General features: G+C 57.8%; 1 protein-coding gene across 2 annotated transcripts in view; it reads right to left on the bottom strand.

Annotated features, from left to right (window-relative positions):
- Positions 1-300: 300 nt before the first annotated feature.
- SPTB (spectrin beta, erythrocytic) overlaps positions 301-27,278 on the bottom strand; it is a 133,750-nt gene continuing 106,772 nt past the window's right edge. For both annotated transcript variants that reach the window (XM_073346701.2, XM_073346702.2), the window contains 5 exons: positions 24,984-25,062; positions 9,288-9,550; positions 6,776-6,949; positions 5,586-5,628; positions 301-3,743 (listed from right to left, as the gene is read on the bottom strand). In XM_073346701.2, coding sequence (XP_073202802.2) covers positions 3,576-3,743; positions 5,586-5,628; positions 6,776-6,949; positions 9,288-9,550; positions 24,984-25,062 — 727 coding nt within the window. In that variant the 3' untranslated portion in view covers positions 301-3,575. The remainder of the gene's footprint in view (positions 3,744-5,585; positions 5,629-6,775; positions 6,950-9,287; positions 9,551-24,983; positions 25,063-27,278) is intronic.

A 27,278-nucleotide genomic window follows, 5' to 3' on the forward strand; every position in this document is an offset into this window, starting at 1 on the left:
CCCTGTCCCCTTTGTACCCACCTTTGACATCTCTGAAGCCTGTTCTCAGGTCCCCCCGCAACCTTCTCTTCTCTAGACTAAACACAGCCAGTCCTCAAAGCCTTCCCTCACAGGCCAGGGTTGCTAAACCTCAGACCATCTTTGTCGCTCTCCTCTAGATTCTCAGACTTTGTGCACGTCTCTCCACGCATGCTGCCCCAGGCAGGGCACAGGCCTCCAGCCAAGGCGGCCCCAGTGCTCTCGCTGACCCTTGCGTGAAACCTGCTGGGTAAAATCGAAACAAGATGCCTCAGCCAGAGCGGGGTTTGGCTTATTTATTTCTTAGAAAAACCATTATTAAAATGCTTCTGCAGCACTGTGTGGAGGTTTAGCTCTTGCTATGCAGTGGAAGTACGTGACAGCGGGTCGAACGCGGTGCCTAGCCAGCGGGAATCAACGAACCAACTCGAGCAACGCGACCCCCTGCCCCTCGGCGAGCTGCTCTGGCTGTGCGCCCGTCTCCTGCACTCATTGGGGCTCCAGCCCCCCCATGCATGTCTGCCCTGAGCCCGTGCCCCACATCTGCGCGGGAGCGCTGTGCGTGCTGGGAGAGCAGCCCTGTGGAGCAGAGATCCCACCAAGATGAATTCAGCCAGAAGGAGGAGAGGGCAGTCATGGTCCAGCTGTCAAATGGCCCCATGCTAGGTAAAACAGATGATTTCTGGGCAAATCCAGTGCTCCTGGGGGGAATCGGGGGGGGGCACTCTGATGAGAAACAAAAGGTGTTTGAACCCAGCAACACACGGAAAGGGCTGGAGCCAAGACCTGCTGCATGGAGCCCTTCCAAAGGAGGGAGTGGTGGAGGAAACCACTCAGCCAAGGACAGAAAGCTGCATGGAAACACGGGCCAGGAGAAAATGCATGTGAAACACAGCACACCCCATGGCACTGACTGACCGCAGTGCCTGCCTGTGCCCAGGGCGACTTCCAACGCGGGGACCAGGCCCCACTCTGGGTCAGTCCCAGTGTCTGTAAATATAGCTACACCTCCCCCAGATACACACCTGCAGTTGGTCTAACTCCACATCCTGCAGGGTGGCTCGCCAAGGCTCTTTGGTTCTTGTGGGTGCCACTGAAAACACCCCGTTCCCTGCCCCTGCTGCCTCTGCCAGTGACTTGAACTTGGGTGTTTCTTGGCTTAGAAATGGGGCAGCCGAGAGGGACAGCCCCAAAGACGAAAAGACAGGCTTTTGCAGCCTCAAGCTGCAGGGGGCCCCAGCTCAGTACCAGAGCTGCCAGCACTCCCGTACAGATCTCAGCACAGCCTCCAGCCCCACTGCAGGGCAGGATCAAACCCCAGGGGACCGGACGCAGCCTCATTCCGGGGGTGCCAGGGCTGATAAACACGGGGCTGACGTTGGCGTGAAGTGGGGGATCCTTTCCTGTTCTGCACCCAGGACGTACCGCACGTGCTGCCAGCCAGCCAGCGCCCCCTGCTCCAGTGCCATGTCCCGGTGCTTTGCTGAGCCAGGCTGGGGGGTCCGGAGGAGCTGATGGGAACCGTCCAGCGCTAGTGGGGTGGAGCTGGGCTCCGGCAGGCCTTGCCCAGCGGGCTGTGGTGGAGGCATGAGGCCAGGCCCCAGGGTGGCTGGCTGCAGGGTGTGCCCTCCTCGAGAGCTGTGTACAACAGGGCCGGTGTGAGAGGCTGGCGGTGCTACGGCCCGCTACAAGGCGTGAACCTTGCCTTGGGCACAGCCTCCTGCCAGGGCCATTTCCCAGCTGCTCTGGTGCAACGTTGCCTCCTGCAGCGCCGCCCTGCCCAGTGCTGACAGCACGAGAGCCCTGGGTCAGCCTGCTGGACTCCCACAGCGTCTCGTGCCATCTGTGCGGAGGGCCCAGGGGGGATTAGACACTGCCCTCCCCCCCAGTGCCGGGGCTCTGTGCTTGTCGTGACTGGGAAGGCTGCTCACACTGGCTGGGCTGAGTTGCCAGCCACTGACCCCCACACCAAGCTCTGCTCTGGGGGGAGCCTTCTCGGCCCATGCCACGGACCCCCTAGCTCAGCCGGCCCCTGCTGGGGGCAGGGATCAGGGGTTGGGGGCTGGGAGCGCCTCTTTGGGGGCACGTGGGGGCATCGGCCCTGGAGTTTTCGGGGCACGGTGCCTCAGCACATGGGGTTTGTTTTCCATTATTGCAGGTAAGGCACTTTCAGGACAGGACCCCCGCACCGCACGCACTGGCATGTCCCCCAGAGCCGGTCCTGGCAGTGCATTTGTTGGTGTGTTTCCCTGCCCTCCGCCAGCAGCGCCACCAGCCTGGGTTTAGGAAGCAGAGAGCCTCCCCTGGCCCGACCTCGCTAGGGATGAGGCCTGCAGTGAATTCAGCAGGCGGCAACAGGGCAAGAGTTGGCCGCATCCTGGCACTGCGTGGGAGGCAGGCATCACAGCCCTGTGTCTCTGGGACCCAGGGGAGAAAGCGCCTACTCTCTCGCCCAGCCTCCTCCCCTCCAGGGATGTGCCAGTGGGCATTCAGCCCCATGGCACCGCTTGGCTGGCTGGAACGCAGGGCCCCCCGCTGCCACACCCTGCAGGGTGTTCCCCAGCCCCCGGGCAGCAGCAAGGACACCGAGGGGAGGGCTGGGGGCTTTGGAGACGTTGGCTTTTAGGGGGCCCGACCCAGCCCACAGGGGAGAGCACAGGAACCACAAGGTCAGGGACAGAAACGGGACCCAGGCCAAGAACGGCCCGAGCCCAGGCAAAGCCTGAGCCAGTACAACAGAGTCTACACGTGGGAATTGTGAGCTCACACATGCATGCACACACGTGGTCACATGAAATGCAGAAGTGTACACATATAAACAGACTCAGATGTGCAGACACACACTCACACACACGCTCAGCTGCAGAATTATAACGATTCTCTTCCTCCCTAATTTAGGGCAAACGTTTGTTCTCGGCTGCGCATGGCTTGCCTGACAACGGGCTCTCTGTGGGGTGTGGCTTGGGAAGGGGGGGGGGGCCGCCGCACGCACACCAGCCCACCTCACGCCCCCTGCTGGAAGGACCGGCAGAGCTGCCCAGGCGCGTGTGACCGTCACCCCCTAGTGGCTGCAGGCAGCCCTGCCACAGCCGCGGTGCCCAGAGATGCGCCTATGTCTTGGGCCGTCATGGCACCTTGTCAGAGAGGCAGGTCGGGAAGCTCGCTGCCTCCATCCTGGCCTGGGCAGCGCGTCCCCAGCACTGCGTGGTCTGGCTCAGACGGTGCCTCCTCCGCCAGACGCCCGTGTGGCTCGCCCCGGCCGTGGGCGATGCAACGCGTGTCCCACAGGACAGGGCCCCGCGCCGGCACGCCCAGCACTGGCCTTCAGCAGACGCCACTCCTCCGCCCTCACGGGGCTGGCTCGGTGCTGCGTGGGAGCAGAGCGGGGCGTGGGGCTGTGCCCCGGCCCTGGAGGCGGGGCTGTGGTGTGAGCACCCGCGGCTGCTGCCGGAGGTGCGTGGGGGTGGGGGTGGTGGCGGGGCCCAGCACGCCCGCGGACGCTCCCCCATGCGCAGTTCTTAGGCAGCTGAGTGGGCTGCCCTCAGCCACCTCTCAGGTTATTTCTTTTTGGGAAAGAAGCTAAATCTTTTCTCTTTGTCTTTCTTGGCCAGGATGACGTCTGGGGCGGTGCTGGAGGGCAGAGGCAGGCTCAGCGCCTTGGCTTTCATGCTTTGGGCTTCTATTATTGCTGTGCTGAGGCCCTGCAGCCATGTGTGCATCTCCTCCTGTCGGACAGAGACCAAGAGAGAGCGCCCCTCAGTCACCGCCCAGGGACAGCGGCTTCTGAGCCTCCAACCCCCCTAGCGCTCGCCCCAAAGAGCCCCACGCCTTACGGGGTCAGGAGTCACCCCTGTGTCTAACCCAGCTTGCCCTCTCACCCCTCCTCCAGGCGGGGGCCAATGCCACCATTGGGCACTGGGCATTATTACCTCAGTCAGCTCAGTGTCTTTCAAAGGTTCATTGGAATCCAAGCACTGGTAAACAGTACGGCTGGAGTGTTCTGAGATGCCCAAGGGAGTTGGGCACCCAACGGCCATTGCATTTCAAAGGGATTTGGGCCACTCATTCCCATGGGCTGTTTTGGACCTCCCAGCCTCTAAGGCCCAGCTTCTCAAAGTATTTAGACACCTAAATCAATGGGAATTGGGCATCTAAAGACCTAGGAGGATCTCACTCAGGGCTCTCTGTGTCCCAAACTCCAGTACTGCCCAATGGGGCAGGGAGCGAAGGAGAACGTCGTATTCTCCTGCAACTGCAGCCCCGTTGGGGTGGGGCAATTAGGGAGGCAGAAGACAGCTACCATTAGGGGGCCAGAATCCCAGGGCTAGTCACCCATATGGCAAGAAGCCCAGCAAAGTGGAAAGATGGGCTGCTGGGCTGATCCGATGCCCCGAGACAGATGCAGGGGAGCAATCAGACCTATTCAGAAATCGGAATGTCTGTCCCGGGGCAGAGTCCAATGTGGGGAGGTACCAGGAAAGCTGGATCAGCCCAGCTCGATGGAACGGAAAGTTCAGACATGTTTGAACAGTTCCATTCGCAAGACAGTTCCATGTTAGTCTGTGTCTGGCTGAGTTGATGCAGTGCATCATGGGAGTTGTCGTTCAGGTGTCTCATACTGACGTTTCCCCCTATGGGCTGGGCTCCCAAGCCAGATTATTGCATCTGAAGAAGTGGGTTTTTACCCACAAAAGCTTATGCCCAAATCAATCTGTTAGTCTTTACGGTGCCACCGGACTCCTTGTTGTTTTTGTGGATACAGACTAACATGGCGACCCCCTGATACAAGACCGATTATATATTCCATGATTCACTGTGGTCTGCTGTCTCACTGAGCTGCCACGGTACATTATGGGAAGTGTAGTTTGGCCTGGGAGCGTGTCCCATAGGGGAGAATGAGGGTGTGAGACAGCTGAATTACAGCTCCTACAACGCACCAAGGCAGCTCAGCCAGATGCAGATGAAAGACCCATTTTGGCAGAATTAACACACTCCTCACGAAAAACGGTGAGTCTGTGGCGTCTCCACAGCCCCCAGAGGAATGATGGCGAGACATGCAGGAGGCAGAGGGAGAAAGCAAGCAGCTTCCTCTGCCGCTGGCTCCGCAGCTGTACAGGCAGGAGCTGGGGGAACTAGACACGGCTGGGTTCCAAGTGAAAGTCAGAGGCAGCTCGCATGGAGCAAGCCAGTGCCTCTGCAGAGCCACGCAGCTAGGTCTGGAAATGAGATGGTGATGCAGGGGCCTTTGGTCCCCATGCCACTCACAACCTGACTGACCCTAGCTCTCTGGAGAGACCCATCCTCAGCCCAGCTGTGGGCATGGCAGACTTCTCTCCCAGCATGCTTTGCCCCAGCCTAGGCCTACATCATAGCTACCCTGTAGGACTATATCTCCAGAACACTCTCTCTACTAGTGGCTTCCCCTTTCTTTGTGCCACCCCCAGGCCAGGTAGCTCTCGTGACAGCCTCTGTTCCCATCTATGCAGCCAGGCCTGGACCCCTGCTCACTGAGACGTTCCAGCCTCCCACGTCCTCTCCAGCCCCGAATGGCCCACACAGGCACCTACCTCGTCTTTGCCATGGAAGAGCCACTCACTGCCATTGCCGAGCCTGGAAAGTAGAGGGGAGATTCCTGGTCATTCAGATGCCCCCTTAAATACACCTTGATTAACTGATTTAAAGCCAGCATCTAGTTGCCTCTCCCTTCTCGGGGCTCCAGAGGCTGTGCCCCAGGGCTCCTGAACCCGCAGCAGCAGCTCCCCACCCTTCCCAGATCTCCCAGCCCACAGCAGTCCCTGTGCCAGGCCGTCCCTCATCAGGCGGACCCAGCACGTACTTTTGGAAGTAGTTGCCGAGGGGGTGCTCGACCTCAGCTCCACCCTGGGCCCCGCCCCCACTCCACCCCTTCCCTCAAGCCCCCACCACCACCTTGCCTCTTCCCACCCCATTCTGCCCCCTGCCCTGAGCCTGCCCCACCCTTGCTCCTCCCCCTCCCTCCCACCGTCTCCTGCACACCGCTGAACAGCTGATCATTGGTGGGCTAGAGGCACTGCTGGGAGGGGAGGAGCTGATCAGCGGTGCTCCAGCCCCGGAACACCCACGAAGTTGGCGCCTATGTTTGGAAGTCAGTGTTAATTTTAAGGGGCTTATTTCTGAAGTGGCCAAGACGTGGCTGGAGCCCAAGGGGAACTCCCTGCCAGCTGGTCACTGGCTGAACACCAGGACAAAAAGCCACACTTGCTGGCTGCAGAGCGGGGGTGGACAATGGGGGGGCAGTGGGCACAGAGAAGGCAGGACCATGATCCTGATGGCAGCAAAGGAACAGGCATGAAGGGGTTAAGGTGGTGGAGGGGACTGGGTTTAGGGCTTGGCCAAGCAATCATCATGATCTCAATGTCCTCCGCCCGACACTGCTTGGCTGCTCCCGCCTGCAGGGGTTGGCCTGGAATGCCCCCCATTCTGTGCTGAAACAGCACCTCCCTCCGGGCTCCCTGCCAGATGCACTGGGCACTCTGCTTCATCAAGGTGCTCCCTGCGAACCCCATGACCCCCATGGGATGGCTTAGGTGCTAGCCAATCTTGCCCTTCACGGTTGGCATGGGTCCCCTTCCCCCACTGAGTGTGCCATGGGTTATTGCGCCCCAGGTCCCAGCCATGGGAGGTTTATGTGCTGTGATGTACCCGGCGCTGACTTGCGGGGGGCTCCCTGGGCAGGCTGGCTGCAGGGTCTGGCCTCGGGGCTCTGTCTGCACCTCACCTCAGCTTGAAGACGTGCTTCTTCTTCTTGTAGCCAGTGGCTACGTGGCAGAGGGCGTTCCTCAGCCGGAAGGGCTCCTCCCCGTGGTAAGGCAGTCCCAAGGCTAAGCTCTTGGCATCCTTGTAGAAGGCCAGCTCGCTGCTCTGGAGCACGCAGTACAGCGTGTTCCAGGACCTGTGTGACGGGCGTGAGGACACATGTTACTCCAACTCCACAGCCCAAATGCACCTCACGCACCATCAGAGCCTGGAACCTGAAAGCCCCGGCCCCTGCTACCTGCTGGCTGAGGAGACTTTCCTAGCACCCAGAGGTGACTCGATTGTGGGCTGTCAGGACTTATGTGGGAGGAGATTTCGGAGCACGGGGGGCTGGTGAATCTCAATGAGTTCCAATGACTGGAAGCTGACGCCTGACAAATCCAGACTAGAGGGAAGGCCCAGTTTTTTCACAGGGAGGGGAAACTATCAGCTGACCCAGCCAGGGGCAGGTTCTCCATCACTTGAAGTCTGTAAATCCAGCCTGGCTTCTCGTGGTAAAAGCTCCACTCTGGCTCAGCCAGGAATGACAGGGTTAATACATTGTGTGGGGCTCTCTGGTCTGGTCCCTTCCATGTGCCAGGGGTCTTGAGCAGTTGGGCTGAAATGGTTTCTTCATAGATTTCCCATAGAAGAGACCATTGTAGTCATTGCGCCTGACCTCCTATATAACACAGGCCAGAGAACGCCCCAAAAATAATTCCTAGAGCAGAGTTTGTAGAACAAACATCCCGTGATGGTGAATCCATGACCCTGGGTAAATTGTTCCAATGGTTAATTACTCTCACTGCTAAAACTGTACATCATATTTCCCATCTGACTTTGTCTAGCTTCAACTTCTGGCCATTGGATCCTGTTAGGCATTTTTCTGGTAGATTGAAGAACCCATTATTAAATGTTTGTTCCCCACTTATAGTCTGTGATCAAGTCACTCCGTAACCTTCTCTTTGGTCAGCTACATAGATTGAGCTCCTTGAGGTTAGCTCTGTAAGGCAGGTTTTCTAACCCTTTAATCATTCTCCAGGCTCTTCTCCGACTCTCTCCAATGTGGCTATGCCATGGGGGAGCACTGGCTCAGGGCAGTCTAAGGAACTGCACTCGCGCCCAGCAGGGCTGTGTCTGACATCGTCATCCAACATGCAGAATCGGCTAAGGACTCTTGTGCCAGTCAGAGGGGCTGTGGTTCATGGTGTGGCACCAGGCATCGGGCTGCGGTGGTAATTCTGTACTGAAGTGTAAGGTCTGCGGCCTTTTTCTTTAGTAAGCAGCAGCAGCCATGAGCTAAGAAGCAGAAAGTCACATCATCCCCTTTCATCTAAATTGTGTAAGATCAGGCTGTTAAGAAGGTTCCTGTCCTAATAGCACCCACCATCACCAGCTAAAGAAAGGGACCTTCAGATCTTTAAAGAAAACTTTGTTCAACAGTGTTCTGTCCAGCAAGAAACCACTTATCAGCAGTTGTAGTTGTGAGATCTATAAGTCTATTGTTTTGCCTTCATGGTCCCCCCTTCTCTATTGTTTACCTGTTGGGTCTCTGTCTGGTTTTTTGATTGTTTTTGTCTGTTGCATAACTAATTTTGCAAGATTTAAATCAACTAAGATGGTTGGGTCTGATTGGGCTAGGATCAGTGGAAAATACCGGTTTGTAGGACTTTCGTTTAAAATGATTGGGTAAGGTACAGCTAAGCAGGACTCAAGTTTCACTCACTGTATAAACTGGGGTCCAAAGGGAAGTTCTTTGAAACCTAACTCTAGGACACAGTCCAGGATCAGAGCTTCCAGACCCAACACCCTGCCAACCATAAGCATGCAGAAGCTGGAGTTTCTGGACGACCTGACCCTGACTGGCCAGCAGGAAAAGTTCGTCTGCCTTATTGGGAGTGGTGAGCATTGTATGCTTAGGGTGTGCATTCCATTTTGGTGGTTGGTAATAAATAAAGGATTAACGATATTACTGCGTAAGGCTCTTCCACTCTTTCCACAGAAGAGTACGCCCTGAGCCATAGGAACTGGGTACGGGGTGGTGCCTTTCGCCTGGAGCCCTAAGAACTGGGTACAGGTTGGGTGCCTAACTCAACTGGGTTACGCCTTGAGCCCATGGAAGGGTAAAGGTGGGTGCCGTAGAGTGCGCGGGTAACAGATTTATGGAGTCGTGGGAGGTCGAAGAGTGGCTCAGGGGCCGGGTCGGCTCCTGGGCAGCGTGGCATGCAGTGGCCTTCTAGGAGGGTGGAGGGGAGCCTTCACCCATGGGTCCCACCCACAGAATCTGTATTTCCCGGCAGGCAGCCTCCTGCTGCTCCAAGAGGCCCTGTGCTGGGGTTGCCCCCCAGCCCAGTGTGCCTGCAACCTCTCCCCACCTGGTCTTGCTGGGGAGCTGCCAATGCCTCTATGGGCCGGGCACAGCTGACCCCCGCCGAGCCAGAGCCATTCCCTATAGGATACATCCTACAAGCCGAGTGCCCGCCTTTCCCTTGTACCTGTTTGACGCCTTCTTGTTAGGAGCCTCCAGGTCGTGTTTGCGGCCCAGGTAGCCCTCCATGTGGAGGCTGTGCGAGCGGTCCAGCTGTGCGGGCAGTGTGGTGGTCTCGTCGAGCTCACTCACAGGCGTCTGGAGGACTTTGAACAGTGGGTCCATGGTGGAGGGCTCCTCGTTGTCCGCTTTTGTCTTCATCTCGGGCTGCTTGGCCGCAGTTGGCTCCACCGGGGCCTGGGCTGGGTCTGCTTTCTCCTCGTCCACCTGCTGTGATCACGGACACAGCGTGTTACCCGAGAGCGGGGTGGGTCATGAATGCTGCTGGCCACGCTGCCCCTTGTCCGCTCAAGGAGAACTGACACCCGCTAGCAGAGCGGGGAGATGTTTGTGGGGAGGAATCTTTTATCCGACACAAGCCGCAGAGTTGGCCACACAGAAATGTTTCACGGACTCCTGTCAGTGTCGTTGGCTTGGGGCAAAACCAACCGTCAGCCGAATTCCGGAAAATCGGAACGGCTTCATGTTGACCGTTGGAAAGGCAATGGCTTGACTTCTTTCCTGTTCAGAAAGGACCTTGCCTTTCCGACGTCCCTGTCCTTTTATTTTAAAAGTTGTCACAGTCGTCACGGTGACAGGTTTATGTGACCCCACCCTTTTTTTCCCCCTTTTCCAATTTGACAAAAATTTTGAAAAATGTCAGGTCAGCCCCAAACAAACGTTTTCTTCTATTTTTCAGACTTGTCCGTGAACCGAAAAATCCACTATTCACCCAGCTATCGTGCATGGGGGGAGCACAGGCCAGGGGTGAGAGCAGGATGCGTCTGCTCCTTTATTTCTATCCCGGCCACCGTCTTACTGTGGGAGCTTGGTCAGCTCTGCCCTGTGTGTGCGCTCATGCCCACCTAGGTGACTCTGTGCTCCAAGTCCCATTTTGGGCGTAGGAGCCGAAACCCTGCTGACTTTCAGTGAGGCGTTGGCTCCTAAGTGCACAGGTCCCCTTTGGAAAAGGAGAGGCTCACTTTTAACAACGTGCCTCTGTTTCCCTCAGGAGTCGAATGGGGATCTCGCCCCAGAGGAGCTGGGGGTTGGCAGTTGCAAGTGTGACTGAAGGGAGGGGTGCAAGGCCTGTGGAAATGCGTGGCTGGGAGGTGCTAGATATACATGTAAGCGTGATGTGTTCGGCTGACTTAGTGCTTGGAAACATGCAAAGTATATGCAGACTCTGCAACACCAAGCCGAGATCTGTCTACTTCTCTTCTCTTTCAGGCACCACCTGGCTTAGTCCCACACTAATGCTGTTGCAGACTCAGTGTCGACTCCCTCCTCTGATTGGCCAGTGCAGCCTCTCGTACCCACTCGTTACAGTTGCACAGATTCCTAGAGTCCAAGGCCAGAACGGCCCATTGTGATCAGCTCCTCGGACCTCCTGGATAACCCAGGCCAGAGACCTGCCCCCAAATCATTCCCAGAGCAGAGCCTTAGAAAACCATCCAATCGTGATTTAAACATTGCCAGACACTACCGCGACCCTGGGTAAATTGTTCCAATGGGTAATTACTCTCACTGCTCGACATTTACACTGTATTTCCCAGCTGAATTTCTCTAGCTTCAACTTCCAGCTACTGGATCGTGTTATGCCTTTGTTTGCTAGATTGAAGAGCTCACTATTAACTACTTGTTCCTAAGTGGATACTTAGGATTGTGATCAAATCACCCCTTAACCTTCTCTTTGTGAAGCTAGACAGTTTGAGTTCCTTGAGTCAAAGGCAGGTTTTCTAATCCTTTAATACAGTGGTCCCCAAACTTTTGAGGGTCATGCTCCCCGCCATCTGTGCCCCCCTGCCTCCCTGGGGCCAGGGTGAGGAGCGGGGCCATGGCTCGGGGGGGGGGGGATGGACACGGATGGGGTAAGGAGGCCAAGGCTGGTGGGTGGGAATGGGGCTGGAAGTGGGGCTGTGGCCAGGGCCTGAGCCTGGGGGCTGGAGCAGAGCTGCAGCTGGACTGCGGTGTGGCCCAGCAGCCAGGCCCACAACCAGGAGCAGCTCACTCCCGGCCTCGGCCCTGGGCCAGGAATTGAGCTGTGGCCAGTGGCTAAGGCTGGGGGTTGGCGCGAGTCCAGGAACAGAGCCGCACTGAGGATAGGGCCAGTACGGGGCCCAGAAGCAGGGGATGAGGCAGGGGGTGGAACCAAAGTAGAGCTGGGGCTGGGAAGCACTCACTCCCTGCCCCCTATGGGTGCTGGCCCGGGCCCCACTGTGCCCCCCCCACCAATGTTCCTCCACACACACCCCAAGAGGGCACACCCCACAGTTTGGGGACCTCTGCTTTAATCTGAGAAGGATCAGCTCTTCTCTGACCCCTCCAATGTATCAACATCCTTCTTGAATTGTGGGCACCAGAACTGGAGACAGGAGTCCAGCTGCGGTCACACCAGAGCCATATACAGAGGTACAGTAACCAATCTGCTCCTAATTGAGTTTCCCCTGTTTGTGCATCCCAGGATTGCATTAGCCCTTTCGGCCGCAGCGTCGCACTGGGAGCTCACGGTCAGCTGATTACCGACCACCACCCCTAGATCTGTTTCAGTCACTGCTCCCCAGGATAGAGTCCCCCATCCCGGAGGTGTGGCCGACACACTTTGTTCTTAGGAATATATCTTTACATTTGGCTGTACAGACAAACCAGCACTTTGTCTCATACGGTCCCCTCCTGGTTGGGAGGAGCTCTCTGTAACTAGCCGCAAAGCTGCCCCCTTAGCCTCTGTGATAAATGAAGGGTAGTAGGGGGAGCTTCCTTTTATGGACACCCAGGCAGGCCTGTAGCTGTTTCCATCTTGTCACACTGACTCAACAGCTATTCTAGGCTTCAGAGTGACACTCGGCCAGAGTGGGTGGGGGAATATCTTGTATGGGACCAACTCCTCTCAGTGAGAGAGACCAGCTTTGGAGCTTACACAGAGCTCTTCAGAAGAGGAAGTTGGTCCCATAAAAGATATCACCTCACCCACCTTGTCTCTCTCATATCCTGGGACCAGCAACACAGCAAACCCCGACCGACAGACAGTCCTGGACTCTTACTATAGAGATAAGCTAAAAAGCCAGACTCGGAATGCAATGCTTTGATGGACCCACACCAACCTTTTTTTTAATAAACTTGGTTTTGCAGGAAATGTCACAATGTGTTGGCTTTCATGCCGATCCAGAACGAGAACCATTTTTGAAAGGCTGGAATTCCCATAGGAGGGAAATTCCAAGTTTGGCCACGCTCTCAGAGTAGCCAGATTAGGGGCTCGGCACCTAGTGGCATGTCGCTGGTTGAGAAGCCATCGCAGCATGATCAAGGGCCCTCAGCTCTGACTGCCAGGCCCCGACCGCTCCATCGCTATGGGACAATGACTGCTACACAGAAGCCTGGCAGAGGGAAGGGGCTGGACAGGACTTTCCCAGCTGGAGCACGTGGGTGAAAAGGGACAGAGGCTGTATTTAAGAGAATGGGCTCAGTGGGCTTCACTGAGCATGGGGAGGGGGGTATGGCCGCTGCCATATGCCAGGAGACTGAGCTGGAGAGAGAGAGCAGGCAGGACACGCCGACCACACACCTCAGACTCACAGACAGGCTGAGCTCCAGTCCGTTTGTTAGTTTGCAAAGCTCTGTAGCTCTAGTGCTTTGTTCAGAGTCAAGTGGCCGGTTTATCAACCCCTTGGCTCAGCCCGTGTCCCTGGCTGGCCTGCCATGCCGGCCCTGCAGAGCTCCCACAGCCAGCTGGGCACCGGGACGTGAACCTAAACAACTGAGGAGCTGGTTCTGGGGCCCAGCTGGCCAGGCTGTGTTGCCCTGTGTGCCCAGGAAGGGTAGCAGACATGGGGCCACCCCTGGGAGTGGGCCCAAGAGACCCAGAGCTAGGACAGTGACCCGGCTATGCCCAGAGGGCTGGGATGCGCCAGCTCGTCGGGACCCCCGTTGGCATGACCGTGGCAAAGAGGCGTCGTGCTTTCATATTCAGCTGCAGCTAACTCCCTTACAACCCTTCCCAAGTCCACATGCTTCCTGCCCTCTGCGGGCAACAAGCCCCAATGTCAGCGTACAGCCCCAGGGACCCATGTAATCTCAGTGGGAATAAGCCCCAGCTCTTTGGTTCCCGGTGCCTACCCCTAGAGCTAGACAAGGACTTCCTCTGCTGCTGGCAATGAACAGCCGATATCTGTTCACCTCCCCCACTCCTCACGCAGAAATGGCTGTGAACGGGATCACCGATGCAGCGCTGAACAAGAGATTGTGGAGGTGTGAACTCTGCCATTCATCTCAGGGAGGGGTTAACTTGCATGCCCAGTGATGGTCTTTTAAGGGCTTGTCCACAGGGGGCATTGTACCAGTGTGACTGTAGGGATTTCAGTTCACACCTTGTCTCCTGGAATGGACACGTAGCCCGGTACAAGGGGGCTTATGGCTTCATAGAGTTCAGAGCAGGAAGGGATCATTAGGCCTTCCTATCTGACGTCCTGTGTAGCCCAGGCCATGGATTTCCACCCAGTGAGCCCTAGAACGTTGTTACATTTCAGGATCTAACCTATTGTGAGCTGCAGGCAGAGACCAGGAGGACTGAGATGCCACCAATGCCCGAGGCCCCTGCAATGGCAGGGAATGGATTAGGCGATCCAGGCCCAGCTGATCCCAGAGGTGACCTGTGCCCCATGCTGCGGAGGAGGGAGAACCCCCCCACCCCAAGGTCCCCGCTGGTCTGACCCGGTGAAAATTCCTTCCCAGCCCCCATCTGGTCCCCAAGCACACGGGAAGAGCCCAGGCAGCTAAGAAAGGACTCTCTGATCCCCCCCATGGCTGGGGTCTCATCTCCAGCTGTGGCCAATCCCGGGTGCTTCAGGCCAGTTGTGCATCATGGAAAAACTACTTCCTGTCCTGATCCCTGGGACCTTTAGAAGCAGATTAAGCTAAACTGTAAAGATGCACTTTGATTACAGCCCAGCCTGTCCCCTGGGGCATTACAGTGATTACACCGGTAAAACATTAACGCCTAGCCACACCCTCCTCGTCACCACTGTAACTTCCCCACGACTAGCAGGGTGGGGGAGAATTGGTGTGTGGGCCCGTGGGTGTGGTGCTGTATCACACAGCGACACAATTTGCCATGCGGGAAGGCTCATTTTGGGGCCATGCGTGGGTGGCAGTCAGGAGCTGCCTGCAGTTATTTCCCCCCCGAACCAAAAAAGAGCCCAGCTGAGCCTGTTCACAGCTCACAAGGGGGAGCCAGGCCCCAGGAGGCCAGAGGGGCTCAGTGCGGGATGATGGACTGCACTGTAGGGTGAGCAGTGTCCCGCTCTGGGTATGTGTGGGCGGAGCTTGGACTAGCATCTCCGCCCCCTTTCTGCCTCCCCTCTGGCCCCATGTGCTCTCTCTCTCTAAGCAGCCTCCTCTGACAGTCTGGGGGTGGTGAGATGTTTTTCTTTCCATTTGCGAATTAATGCACTGAGCTGATCAGGCTCTAGGGCTATTAGCCATGGGGGTTTCTTAACAGGTTCAGGCCACGTTCACCAGCACGCCCAAAGCCCCATTAGAGACTTAAAGGAAGCGTCTGGATTATGCAAGCACCGGACACCTCCCACGCCATGGCTCCTTCACCCGGGAAGAGGGCGGTGAGCCCTGTGCACTGTATTGTGGGTATAGCCCCAGGACATCACAGCTGTTTATTGCTGTAAGGGGTCGCCGTTGCAATCGATCCGGGGCCTCGCTAAGGAGACGTGTGCGTTGAACATGCAGGGAACCTTGAATGAGCTTCCTTTGAGGTGCAAGAAGACTGGGCCTCACAGAGACATCTCCAGAGCACCTGCTCTCTGTTGCAGGGCCTGGACGAAGGGGGTGGGCGGGGTGAAAAGGTGGGTGTTAAAGACCCAGAAAACAGGCCTTGGAGAGACTGGGTTAAGCTGCCGGAGACAGTTTGGTCCGTGGGTCTGAAAGGAGGGGTTGTGTATGTGACCCTTGCAGGAAGCAGATGCTGAGAGAGAGAGAGACAGCAGCTTTTTGGGCACAGGGCTGGTGTGTCTGGCTGGAGATTTTGACACAGGCATGTGCTGGACGTTCCCACTCCTGTCCAGGGAAGCAGGACTCTCTGTATATTACTGTAAATAAGCAGCTGACTCCCTGACTCTGGGCTGCCCATTCCTCAGCCAAATGCTGCCGCCCCACCCTCCCCTCCACACACACCAGGCCCCCAGTTTCAGCTCTTTGTGCTGAAGGGCTGGCCTATGGAGCAACATGCTCACCCCATTGCTGTGCATGGCACTTTGCAATTAGCTGTGACTGGCAAAGCGCACTCAGCTGGAGGGGACCATTTTCAAACAGGCCCAAGTGACTTAGGAGCCCAAGTCCCATTGTCAAAAGTGCCGCAGGAAGGTCGGGTCAGCTTGTCAAGGGGGTTTAGGTGCCTAGCACCACAGCTGGGATGTTTTGGAAGTGCCGACATGGGTTTGGTGCCTAATTCTCATTGAAAGTCCATGGAGCCGGGTGCCTGACTCACTTAGACACTGTTGTGAATCCACTAGGCACCCATCTGGAGTGTAGGCACCTAAATCCCTTTGTAAATATGCCCTTGGTGCCAGCGGCCTGAGTTTGGAAATAGGAATAAAGCCCGTGCTGCTGAACAGCTGCCCCAAAGGTGCTGCCTGCCCGGGATTTCCCTGGGTAGGGCCCTGGCCCCAGACAAACTGCTCTGCCCCTCACAGGAACAGGATTTGCTACATGGGATCAAGTCCTGCCTCCTGCCCCTGACAACAGCCTATACTTGACTCTTTAAAGAAATGAGAACCCTTCCCAGAATGCACCTTGGCCAATGCACCATGGCGGTGATGCAGTCCTTCCGGATCCTGGCCCGTGACACACACTCCCCCTGCAAAGCATGCGGACACTGGGGTGGGTCCTCGGCTGGCATCACTGCCAGTGCGGCTTATGGCCCCTAGAAATAGCCAGCTCTGTCACAGCTGGAGTCCTGGGCTCCCCTGCGGTGCTCGGGCTGGGCGTGTATTGCGGTTAAAGGAGCCCGCTTTTCATTTCACGGCATAGTCCTCATTTACGGGCAGGGGACCGGACCAGGGGAATGGGCCAGGAGCCAGCCTGCCCTCTCTAGTGTGTCGTGTGGGTGAGGAGGGCTGGGGGAATGCTGCCTTGAGTCCGTTGCTGCCCGGGGGCTGCTATCGCACTGGAACTGCTGCCCAGTGGGGCTCAGGTGGGTGCCAGGGAGCAGCAGGGCTCTCCGCATAGCTGGGAGTCTCGGGGAGAAGGTACGGAGCTGTGAGGTAGGTGGGGGAATGCTCAGCAGCCGCAAAACGCTTGCTGGAAAGCATGTCCGGTGCCCTGGGCTTTGCCACATTGGGATGCGCCTCCTGCTCAGAGGGGATACGTGGAAACCTGCTGCCCGTCACACAGCTTGACGTCTGACCAGGGACGCGGCCGGAGGCGGCCTGGGGGTCCGGACCGGTTGGGGAACCCTCCACATGGGGCTGAACCCAGCCACGGTGGTACCCACCAGATGTTGCTGCCAACTGATGACTCCTTGGCAGTCAGTGAGAAAGGATGGGGGGAGGGAGGTCTCAGTTCTGCTCCAGCTGAACGGGGTCTCAGGGGCTGCTGTCCAGCAGAGTGAGCTGTGTCCCCCTTGTGCCGGGCTGGAGGTCACAGCAAAGTGTTTGGTCTGCCGGGGTGGGGCGGCGATCTGGCACCTTTCCCCAGCACTGAATGAACTTAAAACCCAGTGGCCATCAGGGCGGGGATGGCAGATCTCTGTTTTGACAAGCTGAGCCCACGTGCCTAAGTCACTTTGAAAAACAGGCTTTAGGGGCTTTGAAAAATCATCCCCCCCAGCTCTCAGGAGGGTTAACTCTTGACAGAGGCGAGATAAACAGGGCCAACCTGGTGCTAGAGACTGCTCAGCCCGGAGGGACCTCTGCCCCAGGAAGCAAGTCAGCTGTGATTGATTTTTATTTATGCAAATAGAGGACAAAGGGTTCCCCCGGGGCGCTAGGCACCATCTGCAAGCGACACTAGGAACAGCCACACAGCTAGGGGCAGGTAGCGTGGGGGGGACTCGCCCCCTGGGCCGCCTGCAATGGGCCTGGCTCTCTAGCGCGTGCATCTTTCCGGGCCGACGTGAGCTTTCCCCAAGGTGGCTGCTCTGTACGATGACGCCACTGGACTGTATCCGATCAGGGAGGGGGCAGAGTCACCTCCACCGGCCACGGCACTGGGCTGGTGGGAAAAATGTTCCTTGGTATTTTCCGAAGGGCCCAGGCTGGAATTTAGGGCTCCGAGCTGCTGGCTGATTAGATTGTAGCTTGTATGAGAAGAAACAAAGTCCACCATGGCGATTAGGGTGAGAACCGATCAGCTGCATCGAACGGAGCAAGCTTTCCAGCAGGGCGGGACCTGCCTAGCTGAGCTCTAATGCACGGCGCTTAGCAAGGCAGGCCCTGGTTTGGCCACGTGTTGTCCCTGTCCCGGCGAGCTGTCTGGGGCCAAAGTCCACCCTGGCGTAAAAAGGGGAACTCTGCCTCCCCCGGTACTGCTGCTGCCCATTGCACTCGCTGGGGCGGGACAGCAATGGGGCGACCCACCATCGCAGAACACCGCTGGCCTGGCAGGGAAAGGGCCAGCTCCCTGTGGAACAGGCACAAGAGGTGCTCAGGAGGACCCCACATTCCCAGCCAGCCAGGGCACTTGGGGGGGCCATGCCCCCAGGGCCTAGCAGAGCTGGGGATGGAGGACAGCCCGCTGCCTAGGCCCTGCCCCAGCTGCAGCTCAGAGAATGCGCCCAGGCTGGGGTTGGGGTAAAGGGGGAAGAAGTTGTACCGACAGGCCCGAGGGATAGGGTGGGGAGGGGGTTTACACCCACAGGGTGTTGGGGTGTGCGTGTTGCAGGCTGCAGATCCCACAGCGTAGTCCAGGCCACAGGGGTTCCCAGACCGGGCATGTGAACAGGTGTCGAGGGGGTGTTGTCACCCTGACATAAGGCTAAATGGGGGGGGGACACTTTGGGGAGTCTGTCTGCACAGCTCCAACATGGTGAGGTGGTTACTGTGAAACAACTGCTGTGTCGCGGGCTCCACCACCTGAGCGGGGAAACTGAGGCAGGGAACTTCAGTTCTGGGTCTGGGTTATTGCTTTAGGCTAGAGCTGGGCATTTCTTGCATTGCTAAGTGATGGGTGACGGTGGCTTAGAAACCTGTGGGCAGCGTGTGGGTATACGTGTGTTAGTCACACCCAGCGCATGCCCTTGGAGCGTTAACCTGGTATCCCAGAGGGCCCACGCGGCTGCAGTGCTGGGCGAGGTGTGTTCAAGTGATGAGGAAGCTGAGGGTCAGCCTGGGGCACTGGGTAGCTGGACCATGAAGATGCACCTCTCAGGAGCAGGTACCAGAGAGCGTATCTGTGCCCCGAGCGTGGAGCTAGGACCACAACTCAGCTGCTGGAGGCTTCTGTACGTGGGACCCAAGAGTTGGATCCCTTCCATCCCAAGACGGGGCCCTCAGCTAGTTCTGTGATGGGGGCCTGCGGTTCCCAGTATGGTGTGGCTGGGAGCGCCTGGGCTGGGCGGCCTTGGGTCACATGGGCTTGCCAAGGAGCTTGTGTCATTTCTGCTTAGACCAGCCCCCGCGGCGTGTCTGGGACCCTGCCTGTGCACGCCGTGTGGGGCTCTGGCCTAGAGCTGCTTTCAGCGTGGGCTCTTTCGGGGTGCAGGAGCTGGGCTGAGCCGAGGTGTTTCTGCTGGAGTCAGTGGGAGGAGGCTGGTGGCAGGACATTCGCAGTGCGTTTGCGGGGTGGGGTGTCAGCTTTGGCTCTGGAACTCATGAGCCCTAGAGGGGACCCTGCTTTGGAAGGCACCTCCTGGGGACAGGCAACGTGATGGGGCTCCGACGTGGGTGACGGGGAGCCATCTAGTGTGGGCTGAGAGCAGGTCTTTGCAGGGACACCCTTCTGGCTCCTAGCTATGGCTGGTGTGCTGATGGCTGGGCCTGCAGCACAAGGGGGCAGCTCCAGGCGGGGATCAGGGCTCCATCGCCCCAGGGCTGGTCTGTGACCTGCCGGCTTGTTCTCCAGACTCTCAGCTCTCACAGAAGGAAGAAAAGGCCCCTAGCTCTCAGTGCAGTGAGGAACATTTCCAAAACAGAACCCAATGTGACCGATGCAGCGAGGCTGCCTGAGTCTGCAGAGAGCCTGAGCCCGTGACTCCCGGAGGGAGCTGCCCTGGGCATGACTGACACAGTATTAGCTCAAAGGACCCATGCTGCTCAAGGGATACCTTGCTCCAGGGTTGGGTGGTAGAAGCAACTTTCCTCCGGGTGGGTGTAGCATTCCTCGGGGGGGAGGGTACCCTGCTCCAGGGTGGGCCTCAAAGGCCAGAGGGTCACTGCACCTGCCCCAGAGGGGCTCGAGTGGGTGGGAAGTACGGGTATGCTGCCTAGGGAACAAGGGCCCAGCCTGGAGACAATGTCACTGGCTACATGGGGCCCGGCCTCTTGGATACGCTGCAGCCAGGGGCTGTTCAGGGAGCGTCCTTCATACAAACCGTGGCCCGGCCGGCTTTGCAGCCTTCGCTCACCCCGGGCCAGGGGGCCAGCACAGGGCGAGGGGAAGGAGGAGGCAGAGCAGGCCCCGCGCATGGCACGGGGCGATGGGAGAAGCTATGGCAGATGGAGAGGCTCTAGCAACCCCTGCAGCCAGTGCTAGCTCAGCAGGGCCCAGAGCGTGACAGCAGCAAGCACACGGGAGCCTTTAATTCCCAGGAGAGCGAGTGTGCCCGGGACCCTGAAGCAGACGGGGGAGCAGGGGCAACGTCTCAGGGCAGGGCAGCTGTCGGGAGCCAGGCAAGGTGTGCGGGGGGGAAGATTTTAGCAGGGCCGGAGCGGAGGCACGCAGGGAACTGGGGGTGAAGTGGTGCAGAGAGCCACACCTGGTCTGCTGGAAATGGAGGCAGAGGAAGAGACCAGCACACTGCAGCCAGCAGAATAGGGAGCCGGAGCTGGGTTGGAGTCTACTCCAACCACTCAAAGAAACGCCCTCTGCAAGCGGATTAGCTGGGGGGGACAGGGGAGTCCCCGAGGTGCAGCAAGCTAGCCCCCGGGAAGGGGGTTAGCTAAGGCCAGCGCTGGAGAGAAGATGTCCAAGGAGGAGAAGGCAGGCAGGCAAGGAGAGCTAAGAACTGGGCTGGGCGCAAGAGGAGGAAGAAGATGCAGTGAAAGGAAGAGCAGGCTGATAGGCAGGAGCAGCGTGAGGTGGTGCTGGAGGCGGCACCAAGGCCAAGCAGCACAAAGAGCCTTTGGCAGCTGATCCAAAGGTTGCCGAGCCTCTGATGAGCCGTCCGTGTCTCCCACTCACGCTGGGCGTGCACCGGAGAGCGCCAGTTCGGGGGTCTCCACGGGGCCTGCCTCGGACGGGGCACCGTTCTTCCAAAGAAAACAATGGCAAGAGGTTAGAATTCCTGCAGGGGGACGAGCCGGAGTCTAAGCCCACCGCGTCGGGTGTCGGGAGAAAAATTACCCCGTGTTCCTCTCCTCTGCTTCGCAGCTGCTGCTCTGGAGTTGAGAGGCTCCCTGCATTTCGCCTGGCTGCGTCTCTGGAACCCGCCGGTCCAATGGTTTGTTGTGCTAGGAGAGCTGGTAGGAACACCCAGCCGAATGCCGCCGGGCGGGGGAGGTCACTAACGGGCGTCGGGGGAAGTGACCTAATGTGCAGTGAGGTCCTGTCACCCCTGTGAGCCTCAGCTCCGGAGTCACAGCTCCAGGCACCAGGAGTCACAGCTCTAGCAGGGCTGGGCAGCCTGGAAACCTGAGCCCTGGAGGTGCTGGGAAAAGTGAGCTGGTGTGTCACGGATTCTCCTCGAGCTCTGCCTGGAGAGAGGAGGGCAACAGAGTATCTCATCTCCACCAGCGCGGGACCCTGTGGCGCTGGGGGTGTCGCAGAATCCGAGAATCTCAGGGTTGGAAGGGACCACGGGAGGTCGTCTAGTCCAACCCCCTGCTCAAAGCAGGACCAACCCCAACTAAATCATCCCAGCCAGGGCTTTGTCAAGCTGGGCCTTAAAAACCATGAAGGATGGAGATTCCACCACCTCCCTAGGGAACCCATTCCAGAGCTTCCCCACCCTCCTAGTGAAATAGTGTTTCCTAATATCCAACCTAAACCTCCCCCACTGCAACTTGAGACCATTGCTTCTTGTTCTGTCACCTGGTACCACTGAGAACAGTCTAGATCCATCCTCTTTGGAACCCCCTTTCAGGTAGTTGAAAGCAGCTATCAAATCGCCCCCCCCCCCTCACTCTTCTCTTCTGCAGACTAAATAACCCCATTTCCCTCAGCCTCTCCTCGTAAGTCATGTGCCCCAGCCCCTAATAATTTTCATTGCCCTCCGCTGGACTCTCTCCAGTCTGTCTATGGGTCAGATCCTCCGCTGGTGTAGCTGGTCAGAGCGTCTCGCGACACCAGGGGAGCTACAGAGATTTGGCACCACGGGCTGCCCCATGCCTGAGCAGCTAAGGCACAGCCAATGGCCAGCGCACAAGGAGGGGGCAGGACCTGACCAGAATGCACCTCCAGGAGACCTGAAAGCCCCAACTGCCCAGTCCGGGATCTATCGAGGTAGCTCTCAGGCCTCCTGGCGGTGGGTGGGTTTAGCTGCTCACCCTCCATGCGAGGCAGGGAACGCTATCCCCAATGACAGCTGGGCGCTGAGGCCCAGGGGTGGTTGATTTGCCCAAGGTCACCCTTCAAGCCAGTAGCAGAGCCAGGACTTGGAGCCAGTTCTCCTGAGCCCCCGGCCAGTTCCCTGTTTCCTCAGGCCATCCTTCCTGGCCTGCCTCCCCCGCATGCACCTGAGACTCTGCGGTGGGGCTGCCAGGTAAGCCAATCTCCTGTCCACACTGGGAGGAGGTCTGGCCTGAATCAGTGCCGAAGCCTCCTGTGAAGGTGACAGCGCAGACCCATACATTGAGGAGGCCACAGCCCAGCTGCCTGGAGCAGGATTCCCAGGCCGTGAGCAGGAGCAGGGACCCTTCTCTTGGGTGCTGGTGGGGAACCTAAAACGCCTCTGCTGAGAGCAATCTTCCATGCGGGGCTAAGGCGGGTGTCTGCCATTTGGAGGGAGGCATAGTTGCTAGAACAGGCCTTCTCCGGAGTGCCCCAGATCCCCGGCACAGGGGGAAGAACCGGAGCGGAGCAGCTACGGGCAAGTGCTTCTCACAGCTACAGAGCCCCGGCTTCCCAAGCAGGCTCTCGTGGGAGGGCCCAGCTAGCGTGCGTGCGGGTGAATGGCTCCCCCGGGAGGAGGGGGGCAGGTGCAATGAGGGAAGCCAGGGGCACTTGCTATGAGGTGGGTCCTGCTGCAACCCAGTTGCAAACGGGCGTAGAGCAGATAGGAGGTCAGACTAGAGGAGCACAGTTAGTCTCTGCACGCCACAGGGAACCGACGGCCACATGAGGCTCCCCGCTCCCTTCACTGTTCCAGCCCCAGTTGTGTCCACGTCCTCCTTATGTTTCACGCACCCCCAGAACGAGCCCGGGTTGCCTAGCTCCTCCCGCTGCCCCGTGGGCACTGGCCTGTGAGCCATGCAGCTTGGAAAGGGGGTGGCTGGTTTCCAGACTGCCCAGAGCACTGAAACACAGGCCAGGTCCAGATGGGGAAGAGCTGGCCTGGCAAACCCCCTAGCGGAGACCCAGTTCACACTGGCAACAAAAGGTTTCGTGCCGGTTCCCTGAGCAAAGGGCGCTGCAGGGGCAGCATTATGCCTATGTTACTGTGCAGGTGCCGGGGCTTCAGCCAGGAGAGAAACGCCACCAACCCATCACCCCTTGTCACGGACATTTCAACAGCCAGGTCCAGCCAGCGATCCGCTCGGGGGGGTGAAAAATCCACCCCCCTGCGCGAGGTCATTACACCATCCGCCTCGCTCCTGCCACTCAGTGAACTCCAGCAACGGGAGAGCCCCTCCTGTCGCCGGAGCCAGCGTCCGCACGGACGCGCGTTTCTAGCGAAGGAAGGGCCTAAGACAGCAAACCCGCTTCTAGGGAATAGCCAGTGGCTTTTTAATGAGCTGCCCGCGATCCCGCAGTGAGCCAGGAGTGGAACCCAGCAGACCTGAGTTGTAGGCCCCTCCGCTAGCCGTTATTCCCTGTGTTCCTGTAGCTTTAACCTCTTCGCTTGTCCTGGCCAGTTTCAATGTGAATAGACACTGAGCTGAGCATGGGGGCCGGCCTTCTCCCTCCCTGGGGTTCCCCCGGCGTATGGCCAGAGAGCAAGCAGCGCCCACCCAGCCTGCATTCGCCAGGTGACGCAAGGCAGCGAGCCCAGTTTTGTCGGCCTGACGGGGTGGAACAGTGCAGGCTGTACAAATGACCCTTCCCTACCAGCAGCTGTCACTGCGCCCCCTTTCCCGGCTCTACAGACCTGCCTTTCTTCCCCCTGGTGCTCCTGGAACCGTTGGAGTTTGGCAGACACGGCATTTTCCACGGGGGCGCTGTTTCACCGCACGTGCCGGCAGCGTGGGGAGCAAGGGGTCTCCCAGTGCACCCTTCCAGACCAGCTTACGCATATGGCCCTTTCCGGGGAGGAAACACCGGGTGCTTAGAGGGCGGAGAAAGGCAGGACAAGAACCCATGGCTGGAGCAGAAGCCAGATGCATTCCACAAGGCCCTGATGTTTATTCTGTAGGGACAAGCTACCCTGGGAAGGGGGGATTGAAGACATCAAGAGATGGAGAATCCAGACTGAGGCCTTTCTGAAAGATCTGCTTTGGCCAAACACAAGTGACTGGGCTCAACACAGGGGTAACGGAGCAGAACTCTCTGGCCTGGGCTACACAGGGGGTCAGGCAAGACGATCCAATGGTCCTGCCTGCCCTTAACATCTCTGGAGCTAAGCTCTGTCTACATTGCAGAAAAACACCCATGGTAACGAGTCTCAGAGCCTGGGTCTGCTGACTCGGGCTCACACTACTGGGCTAAAAATAGCACTTTGCATGGCCTGGAGCCCTCTCCAGTGAGGGGTCAGGTCTCAGAGCCAAGCCCGAGCCCAAACCTCTAGGCTGATATTTTTAGCCCCACAGCACAAGCCCAGCAAGCCTGAGTCAGCTGACCGGGGTTCCGAGACTTTCAGCCGCGAGTCTTTCTTTGCAGCACACATGTACCCTCAACCTCCGCTCGTGGAGGGCAATGGTGGGCAAGCGAACCTTTCCCCCAACCAAATGAGGGACAGATGTATCAGATGGGACAGATCCACCTCGAGACGAGTGAACCTGGCAAACTACATCCTTTGCTCGTTGGGGAAATTCTTGCTGGGTTAAAAAAAGAGCATTTTCTGGGGGTGGAAAAATACAATGTGTGAACGTGTGTATATTTTTGTGGCAAACAGTAAATTATTTATAATGTGAACATTTATTAAGCTAATTAAAGAAACAATGGATGAATGCGTGGTACAAAAACCTTTCCACCTGCTTCACTGATAGCAGAGGAAAGAACTAGGGGGACGAACAAACACAAAGCAAATAAGAAAACAGGAGGCTTTTGTCAGAGGGAAACATTGGCACATTGTTAACAGGCTTTGGCAGAGAGGCAACAATTTGCAAAGAGCTTTATAAAAAATCCCGGGGAATTATGCAGCTGGGGGGTGGGTCCAGGAAGGAGAAAACTAAAATTGGTAACTGACCAGTGATGAGTCTTCTGTAGCAGGTTCAGAGAGGTCCTGTGAAATTACCCCTGTTTTCTTCTCTTTTTCTTCCTGAGACCTATGGCAAATAACACTCCCTTTAAAAAGAGGGAACTTTAGTATTTTCTTTCACGTAAGAGGCCCATAATTTGCTGTTGTAAATGGTTTGCCCAGAATCACCAATGTTATTCTGAATCCGATGCTTTTGTGACTGGGAGTTTCTCAAGCTAAGGGAGTCGCAAATGGCTGTTCCGGATCTGGCCTCTTCAGCTCTCTCCTAGGGCATGTAGATTTACAAACAATGGAACCAAGAAGCACAGCCAGTGTGGCCAAGCGTCTGCTGCAGGCATTGTGCTGGTTCTACAATGCAAAGCGGCCGCTAAATTCTGTATCCCCAAAACACCCCACCCCTGCAGCCTCAAGAGTTTCCCACTCAGCTTACAAATGCTAGATGAGTCACTTCACCCACAAGGCCCGGCTTGACAAAGCCCTGGCTGGGATGATTTAGTGCGTGTTGGTCCTGCTTTGAGCAGGGAGTTGGACTAGATGACCTCCTGAGGTCTCTTCCAACCCTAATCTTCTAGGATTCTAGGAAATGCAGCTGCCTCTGGGGTGGAACATGGCAACTGTTTAATGGAGGACATCAAAACTCAAGAACAGTTTAAGTAGTTAAAAAAAAAGAAAGAAAGAAAGGAATCTCTTCTGCCATTGACGCTGTTCAGAGACCTGAGCCAGCTGGCTAGAATTACCCAGGCTGGGTTTTAGCAAGGGCATTGGGGCTGCAAACCGCCAGTGCTGCCCCCTTCCATGCCCCTGACCCTGGGCACCACTCCCTGCCCCCTGGCACCAGCCCTCCCTTCTGTCCCACCCCGGCACCACCCCTCTTCCACACCCTCCTGCCCCCTGACCGTGCCCCCTGGCACAGCCCCCTTCCATACCCCTGACCCCCGGCACTGTCCCCCTTCCACGCCCCTGGCACCATCCCCCCCCCAGCACCCCTACCTCCCATACCCCTGACCCCCGGCACTGTCCTCCCCCTGCTGCCAGCACCGCCCCCCTTCCACACCCCTGACCACTCCCCCTGGCTCCCAGTGCCACCCCCTGAAGCTGACCCCCCTTCTGTCCTCACCTCCTGGAGCCACCCCCTCTCCCAACCCCCAGACTCCTGACACTGCCCCCCTGCTCCCCTTTCCTCCCTCTGGACCCTGGTGCCGACCCTCGGGTGACCTGATAGCAAGTGTGAAAAATCAGGACGGGGGGATAATAAGCACCTATATAAGACAAAGCCTCAAATATCGGGACTGTCCCTATAAAATTGGAACATCTGGTCACCCTGGCTGATCCCCCCCTTCCACACTCCAAAGCCCAGCTCTCACCATCCAAACCCCCAGTGCTGATCCTTCTACCCCAAATTCCAACACTGGCCCCCCTTCAACCCTCCAAAGACCAACACTGGTGCCCCTTTCTCTGCCCAAACCCCACACTGACCCTCTTTCTCCCCCCATCCCCAAGGAACCGACCAACAAACCCCGCTGGCGCAGATCAAGCTAACCCCAAGGCAATGGAGAATATCCCCCCCATCCAAGTCCCACATTTCCCCGCAAGCTGAGTTCTGACCCCAAGAAGGGAGAAGAGCCAGCAACCCCATGGAGTCCGCTGGGGACTTCGCTATTGCCATCGATTTGACACAGGAGATGCCCAGATACCAGGGTGAGGGGAGGCCAGGCAGACTCCTGAGACAGACGGGGCTGGCATCCAGAGAGGAGCCTGAGGGAGACCGGCGCCTGACTCCAGCCTGACTTCTGAAATGGGCCCAGAAGAAGGTGCTGCTGCGGGGCCGGACCCTGCGGGATGCCACCTCCTCCGGCCCCGATCCAGCGAAAGCTCCAAAGCAAGTGCGGGGCGTTAACGGATGGACAGACCCATTGAAGTCAAGGGCAAAATTCCCGTTGACCTGAGCCACTTGGAACAACTTTACCCGGCAGCTGGACTTGGCAGCTTGGGGAAAACACAAGATATGGCCTGAAAGAACAGAGCAGGGCCCCACAGCTTGGTAAGGGCCAGCACCAAATGCTCCAAGGGCACCAGGCCTAGCTGCAGGTTTGCAATCAGTGATCTGCCGGTGGGGCAGCAGGGCTGCACTTCCAGAGCTGGTGACCGATTGACGGTCTCATCTCCCTGGGCTCTAAGTCACTCTCAGCCTGACTGGCACCTGCATCCTGAAACGCAATGTCCCTGGCAATCCAGCTCAGCCTGGAAACACCCCTTTGGGCTGCACTCCCCAGCATCAGCCTT

This window comes from Lepidochelys kempii, chromosome 6 (assembly GCF_965140285.1).
Source record: "Lepidochelys kempii isolate rLepKem1 chromosome 6, rLepKem1.hap1, whole genome shotgun sequence".
NCBI lineage: Eukaryota > Metazoa > Chordata > Testudines > Cheloniidae > Lepidochelys > Lepidochelys kempii.